This window comes from Solanum pennellii, chromosome 7 (genome assembly GCF_001406875.1).
Source record: "Solanum pennellii chromosome 7, SPENNV200".
In the NCBI taxonomy this organism is placed as follows: Eukaryota; Viridiplantae; Streptophyta; class Magnoliopsida; order Solanales; family Solanaceae; genus Solanum; species Solanum pennellii.
This window is the reverse complement of record NC_028643.1, coordinates 68597457-68605916: the sequence shown is the minus strand read 5'-3', so window position 1 is coordinate 68605916 and position 8460 is coordinate 68597457. Positions and strand designations below refer to the sequence as shown.

Here is an 8460-nt window from a genome sequence, read left to right as displayed (position 1 = left end):
TATATATATATATATAACTTCCCTAATTTGTTAAAACGAGTAGAATAAAATAGAGGGAGTAGAAAAAAATGCTAAAAGGGCGATAAAAATTAAAATTGACGAGTAAAATAAAACGGAGGAAGTAGAAGAAAAATGTTAAAGGTGGATAAAATGTTAAAATTGACGAGTAAAGTAACATGGAGGGAGTAGAAAAAAATGCTAAAGGTGGACTAAAAGTTAAAATTGATGAGTAAAATAAAACGAAGGGTAGAAAAAAATGTTAAAGATGGATAGAAAATTAAAATTAACGAGTAAAATAAGACGGAGAAAGTAGGAAAAAAAATGCTAAAAGTGGATAAAAATGTTACAGAATTTCAGTTTAAAAAAAGTAACATGACAATAATTAAGCAGAAAAGACTTCGTCAACTATCCAGCTTAGGTCTTTTAAGTAATGACCGCAGAAGAATTGATTGGTTGAATTGATTGGTTTTATCTCTAATATATATGAGGTAAAAGTTCAGCAGTAAGTCAATTGAGTTTTTATAGTATCAAAAATGATTTTCAGCGATAATTATAACGATAATAACTTAATTGCTGCTAAATATTTTTTTTAAAAGTAATTATTAGTGACAATCACATTCTAGTATTTTTATAAATGTTATTAAAAGCCTATAACGACATGCCGACACCGGATTTACTATGCATATTTATTATTACTGAAAATTGTTTTTGTTGTAGTGATATCGAAATTTCTATTTCTTTCTTAGTGCTAGGTAGTTAACTAAATACTCCCTCTGTCCACTTTTAGCCTTCGTGTTGCACTTTTCAAAAGTCAATTTGACTAATTTTCAAAATTAAATTAGATTACATTGATTCGATATTTTAAACAAAAAATTTAGACATTCAAAAACTATACGAAAAGTACTATTAATTTCATTATTTTGCATGATGAAAAAAATAAATCGTAAAATATTAATCGAAGTTATTTTCATTTAATTCTAAAAAAAGAAAACTATAAGTATATAACAATTAAAAGCGAACTAGATACATTGTATTAAAGTGGATCGAAGGAAGGTAAGTAGTTTTTTTATTCTTTTTTGGTCTACTCCGTGGAGAACATATATATTATATATAAACTAAAGTATAAGAGATTCTGTGATGTTTTTTTACAATTTACTTGAGACTCCATGCCTTAATCAACAAGAGATAAGTTTGAAAAGAACAATCTTAAGCATCATTAATTCATTAGCATGGTAGCTAGCTAATTATATTTATACTCTATAAATAAATGAAGAGCAAATTTAGCTTTGTCATGAGACAAGTAAATTAAGGAACAAAAAAACCTTATACCAACTATTTTTTTGTTAATCATGAAAACTAACAATGTAGAGATGGAGGAGATAGAGGAAGCATCTGGATCCAAATCGGAGAGTCCGATCACTATTATTCCGAAGAAGAGAAAGCACGTTTCATCGATGATGGCTAAGAAAATTTGGTCATGTTTCTGTTTTTGTTGCCCTAAATAACATTGAGGGTCTGTCGCAAATGAATCTTTTTATTCTACACGGTATGTGTAAGGTCTGTGCATATATTATCTTCCCAAACTCTACTTGTGAATATACGTGTTGTTGTTGGATGTTATGTATAGTTCATGAGCTTGAGTGCCAAAGATTCTGGTCATAGCTAGCTAGGCTGAATTATCCCTTTAATTTGTTGTTAGTATAATGATATAATAAAGTTTGCAAATATTTTATTATCTTACACCCCTTTTGAATTTCTCTACAATTCAATACGTCTAACGCCTTTTACGGATCAGGCAGAATAATACATTTTATAGTAAGCTAAGAATTGCTTTATCATATGTTTAGTCGCTAAAGATCCATTTTTCAAAGAGAAACATTCTGAAATAGCAAAGATAATAAACATGATAAGGTTCTACTTCGATAGAATCGTTTGTTTCGCTCCATCGCTATAGTTCTATTTGTTAGATAATTTTTGATTTGTATACAAATAGTTACAGTAAACATAGAGAAATTCTAAATTTATGTAATCTTATACCAAATTATACAAATTTTAAATTTATATGATTAGAAAATCAAATAGCGAAACTTCGCAAAATTATAGTTATATTACATATGTAGAATTCTCACGTATATGTGAATAATCAAGGATTGTATTAATGATTTAATGATTGTGTTACATACTCCTTATATAGGAGAAGAGTCCTATACTAGCTACACTAGGAATCATAAAAGAATCTTATTCTAGCTACACTAGGAATCCTAATACAACACAAATATATTATTTACACCTTATCCTAGTCAACTATATCAGCTTTAGTCGTACCAAGTATAGACTTGTACATAAATTAGGATTTAGTAATCTAGTCCTAGTGTAGCTCAAACTCTAACTCGCCAGACAGCTTCACCGAACCTGTTCCATCGAACCTGTTCCTTTGCACGTTCCATCAGCTTCCTTCAACACTTCCCCTCAAGCTGGTGAGTGGAGGGACTGTAACTCCTAGCTTGCGACGAAACTCAGCAAAAACCTGTTTGGTTAATGCTTATGTATGAATATCTGCTATTTGATCCTTAGACCTCACAAACTGAGTAACAAGTTGTTCTCTGACCACCTTCTCATGAACAAAATGATAGTCCATTTCAACGTGTTTAGTTCTAGCATGCATAACTGGATTAACTGTCATGTACAAAGTACTCATGTTGTCACAATACAATGTAGGTATAGATCAAAGAAACACCCCAAGGTCATGAAGTAGATACATAATCCATGTCATCTCTGAGGCAGTGGAGGCAAGTGCTCTATACTCAGCTTCAGCACTTGAGCGAGCAACTGTGGACTGTTTCTTGGAGGTCCAAGAAATACAGTTTGCACCTGCTATAGCCTGTAGTTGATCTCCTAGTTGTGGTAAAACCTCCCCAATCAGCATCTGAGTATCCATACAACCTACATGGTGATTGTGAAATAAGTCTAAGTCCAAAGTGCAAAGTGTCTTTGATGTACCTGAGAATCCTTTTTACACCTTGAAGATGTCCATTGTTTGGATTTTGCATAAATTGGCTTGCTAAATTCACAGCATGAGTAATATCCGGTCTTGTGAGAGTCAAGTACTGAAGGCTCCCTACTATCATTTTATAAAAGAATGCTTCAACCAGGCTTCCTACAGCTTCATGTAGACCATGCTTTGGAGCCAAAAGGAGTGGCTACAGCCTTTGCAAAAGTCATTTCAGTCTTGTCTAGCAGCTCAGCAGCATACTTACTCTGGCTTAAGTGGATACCCCCATCAAAATACTTAACCTCAATTCTAAGGAAGAAGTGTAAAGGGCCAAGATCTTTCATGGCAAATTCTTTCCCAAGTTGTCGAACCAACTCTGAGACATGCGATGGATTACAACCTGTGATAATAATATCATCCACATATAACAAGAGAAATATGATGCCGTTGTTAGCTTCCAATGTAAATAATGAAGAATCTACCTCACTACAGATGAAGCCAAGGTGTAGGGGGTGCATGCTAAACCGATCATACCAGGCTCTTGGTGCTTGTTTAAGACCATACAACGCCTTTTTGAGTAGACACACATGTTGAGGATACTTGGGATCAATAAATCCAGGAGGTTGACTCATGTACACTTCCTCTTGTAAGAACCCATAAAGAAAGGCATTTTTGACATTGAGTTGTCTAACTTCCCACCTTGAGCTAATGGCAATGGACAGAACTACCCTAATGGTTGTTGTTTTAACCACAAGGCTAATGGTTTCTTCAAAGTCGATGCCTTCAAGTTGAGAGAATTCCCTGGCCACAAGTCTCGCCTTGTATCTATCTACTGTTCCATCAGCTTTTAGTTTGATCTTGAACACCCATTTTGAGCCAATCAAATTTATACCAGGAGATTTGGGAACCAATATCCATGTCTTGTTAGTGTGTAAAGCATTGATTTCCGCATTCATTGTTGCAAGCCAATGAGGTGACTTAAATGCTTCCTTAATAGTGTTTGGTTCCCTCAGAGTATCTTTGCTGTTGTGAGCAACAAGTGATAAGTGACGTTCCTTCTCCTTGCATCTAGTGATCATATGATGCCCTTGTGGTGCATGAAGTACCTCAACTGGTAAATGAACCAAGGTGGTTGTTTGATCATGCTCAGTGACAGGATCTGTAAGTGCAACCTGTTCCTCCGCGTCACTGGCAGATTCAAAATCTGCAGCATCACATTCAACCTGTTTCTCAACATCTAATCCTACGCTTGAGTGGTCAGAAGAAATTTCATCATCAACAATTATAGGAGTAGGAGCAATATTATCACCATTAATGTGCATACTGGCAGCCTGTACTTCCCCTGAATCAGCATCATGTGCCTGTAATTTAGAGAAAGATTCAACAAAAGTAGCAAGGTGAGGTGAGACATCAATGCTAGTTTGATATTGATTTGGAGACACATAGGGTAATGTGTTTTCATCAAACACAACATGTCTGGATATGTAAACTGTCCTTGTAGATGGATGATAACATCTATATCCTTTGTGTAGACTGCTATATCCTATGAACACGCAAGGGTAAGTCTTTGGACTGAACTTGTTGCTACCCTTGATATATGGAAAACACCTATACCCAAATACTTTTAGACTATTGTAATCAGGTTGTTTCCCATACAACTTAACAAATGGAGTCACCATCTTTCGGACTGAGGAAGGCAGTCTATTTATAAGAAATATTGCAGAGAGGAAAGCCTCAACCCATAGAAACAAAGGTAGGTTAGCATGAAGAAGTAGAGTTAAGCCAGTCTTCACAATATGCCTATGTTTTCTCTCTGCAACTCCGTTTTGTTCAGGTGTGTTAGGACATGAAATATGTCTCACAATGCCACAATCTTCCAAATGTTTGATGAACTCTGTTTGTATAAACTCACCACCTCCATCACACTGGAAAATCTTAATTTCTTTAGGAGAATTGTTTTTTCACCATTTTCTGAAATTTTATAAAGTCCTCAAAAAATTCAGATTTCTTTTTTAGTGGATAAATCCATGTATATCTCGTGTGATCATTCAACAAAAATGATATAATATTTCATATGTTGTGAAGATTCAATATGAGCAGGTCTCCATAAGTCACAATGGATTTTCAATAAAGGTTCTTTCTCAATTTTATTTCTTAAGCCAAATGAAAGTTTACAACTCTTTCCCAACTGACAACTAGAACAAACACTAGGCATTTTATTCCAACTACTAATATTGATGCAACTATTACTATTCAAAAACTTTAAAGACTTCAAAGTAGGATGTCTTAATCTAGTATGTCACATGTTGTCAGACGTGTTCCAATCGTGTGCAACAGTTAAAGCATAGAGATTGTTATCTTCCAAGGCATAGAGTCCATCCTTTTAGTTCCCTTGGTCAGCAGTGTCCTTGTCTTCTTGTCCTTTACAACAAAGTTAGTTTCATCAAATTCAAGAGTGCAACAATTATCCTTAGCAAGCTTACTCATGACTGAGAGTAAATTTTTATTAATCTTAGGGACTACAAGAACTTCCTTTAATTTTAGACCTGATCTAGATGTGTTCCCAACATGTGTAATGTTTTTGATCCATTCCCAATCATAATTTTATCTGGTCCATTGTAGTGTTTAAGATCAGTTAGGATACTTGAGTTATGTGTCATATGACTACTTGCTCCTGAGTCCACATACAAGGTGTCATCAGCGTTTTGAAGATTAGTGGCAGCCAATGCTTGTGGTAGCTCATCTGCGACTTGGTAAGAGTAATTCCACTTGTAAAAACACTTAAGAGCAATATGGTTATTCCTACCACAAATTTAATACGCATCAGAATTTTTTCTCTCATGACTTCTACTTGAAGGACTGTTCTGAGGACCAGGTTTGTTTCTGCTGTTATAGAAACTTGTTCCCTGTCCAGCAAGCTTAAATCATCTTCCTCTGGAATTAAAGTTAGTGTTTCCTCTTCTTTGAGAGTAGTTTCCTCTTCCCCTGCCTCTTTGGGCAGAGAATGCCATGTTATGATTTTCTTGAGGCACTTCTTTTTCATCATCCCTCATATCAAAATCCCTAAGAGCATTAACAAATTGATTAAGAGTAGGATACAATGTCTTACCTAACATGACGGTCCTGAAAGTCTTGTACTTAAGACCTAGACCTCTAGCAAAGTTAATCACTTCACTATCCTCATCTACAGGCTTGTGAATGGCTGCAAGACCATCACATATGCCTTTGAATTCCTTAATGTATTCATCAATTGATTTTGTTCCTAGCTTCACTATTTGCAGTTTTTGCTTGAGTTGGAACTCCTTATCTTTTGTTACTTGACGATATGCTTCTTCCAAGCATTCCCACATCTCCTTGGCAGTTGAGCAGCCTACGATCAGGTACATGCTTTCTTCTATCAAGGTATCTGATATCAAACTCCTTAGTAACACATCCTTGTCCTCCCAGTCATCAACAATGTTGGTGTCTTCTGCATCCTTCTCGCCTGCTGCAGTTTTCTCAGGAGTCTGTCCAGTGGAATAGGTTGCTTTAAGTGTTTCTGTGATGAGATAGGTTAATCTCATCACTTGAATCAACTGATTCATTTGTGTCCTCCATATACGATAATTCGTTGGCTTAAGTTTAATGGAGCAGGACGAAATAAGATGATTAAGTGAAGAGGTCGAAAGAGTGTTGGTAGAAGGGGCCATTGCGGTTTGATAATTTTTTTTCTTGATTTAATACGTTAAAGAGCGGAAAAACTTTATTGCTCTGATACCATGTAAAATTCTCACGTATATGTGAATAATCAAGAATTGTATTAATGATTTAACGATTGAGTTACATACTCCTTATATATGAGAAGAGTCTTATACTAGCTACACTAGGAATCATAAAAGCATCCTATACTAGCTACACTAGGAATCCTAATACAACACAAATATATTATTTACACCTTATCCTAGTCAACTACATCAGCTTTAGTCGTACCATGTATAGACTTGTACATAAATTAGGATTTAGTAGTCTAGTGCTAGTGTAACTCAAACTCTAACTCGCCAGACAGCTTCACTGAACATGTTCCATCGAACCTGTTCCTTTGCACGTTCCATCAGCTTCCTTCAACAACATAATGTTCTGCTTGTTATTTCGTGTAACTTTCACTTTTAATCATAATGTATGGCAATTAGGCAAGTGCAACTTAAATGGGTTCTGAATCACCCAACTCCTCTTTAAATGGGCTCTGGGCCGACCCAATTCTATTTATTGCCCATAGGACAGAAATCACATACTTTTAAGGTAAAATTACCATTTGTCCCTCATAAGTTTATAATTACAAAAATCCCTCAAGCTGATACAATAATATAAGCGCTGATATATTAATCTGATGCTCTAGATACATTAATTGTTAAGTAAGATACATTACATTTTATACATGATACACTAATCTGATATACATTTTATACATGATACACTAATCTGATGTACATTTTATACATGATACACTAATTTGATGCGCGAGATACATTAATTTGATGAGCTGATACATTAATATGATGTATGAAAATGAAAAAATTTTAAGAATTTATAAAACTAATAGAAGATAATGATAATAAGAAAAATTAAAGGTGAGATTTTTATCGTTTTTCCTTTATTATAGTTCTGATATATATACAAGTCACTTAGAGTGGAGTCAGATCACAAGCGAAAAAAGAAAAGAAAAGAGGACTACAACAAAATTCTCAAAACATAATATCTTAAGCATAAAGAACATCTACTACGATTTTAAAGTACATTTCAAGTCTTTGAATTGACAATAAAGGCCGTAAATAAAAGGTGGAGGCTAATGATGATTCAAGGAATAGGATCTCATCATGGCTTCGAATAAAGTTAATCATCTCAATTTAACAACCGCCAAAAAAACCAATTTAACTATTTACATAAAAAAGATAGCAAAAGTAGGTGCGAGTACAATTCCCATGTACCCAGGTAACACACACCCCAATGGGGAAGGAATCACGTATGCACCACATATTTTTTTCTCTGTGGAACTTCTGTTCAATCCATATTTGGACTACTAAAGTGTTAACAACTATAATCTATATATTATATTGTTGACCATAGAAATAATTAACAACCAAATTTAAGAAAAAACCTTACAGACATGACCCAATGATATGACTTTTTTTGGTTAATTAATTTGCATTATTTGAATTCAATCAAATCCTATCAAAGGTCTAGACTGAAAAATTAACCAAATTAAAATTTTTTTTAAGAATATTCAAATTTCATATATATATATATTAATATATGAAAAAAAATATTATATATTTTATAATTTAATAAAGAGTATTTAACTGACCATCTATTATTACAGGCAGAGTAAACGAATATACCAAATTGAATAAATTAATAGAGATGGGGTGTCGTGGTCTCATTCCTTCCATTGCTTTAGTTTTTCTTTGTCAAACCACAATTAGCAACTTTTC

The 8460-nt window shown here is 34.1% G+C and overlaps 1 protein-coding gene across 1 annotated transcript; it reads right to left on the bottom strand.

Annotated features, from left to right (window-relative positions):
- Window positions 1–2725: 2725 nt before the first annotated feature.
- Window positions 2726–3128, bottom strand: LOC114078034 (uncharacterized mitochondrial protein AtMg00810-like). The gene is made up of 2 exons (XM_027918529.1): window positions 3020–3128; window positions 2726–2943 (listed from the first exon to the last, which is right to left on the bottom strand). Exons 1-2 carry the CDS (start codon window positions 3126–3128, stop codon window positions 2726–2728), a joined length of 327 nt encoding a protein of 108 aa, XP_027774330.1.
- Window positions 3129–8460: the final 5332 nt, after the last annotated feature.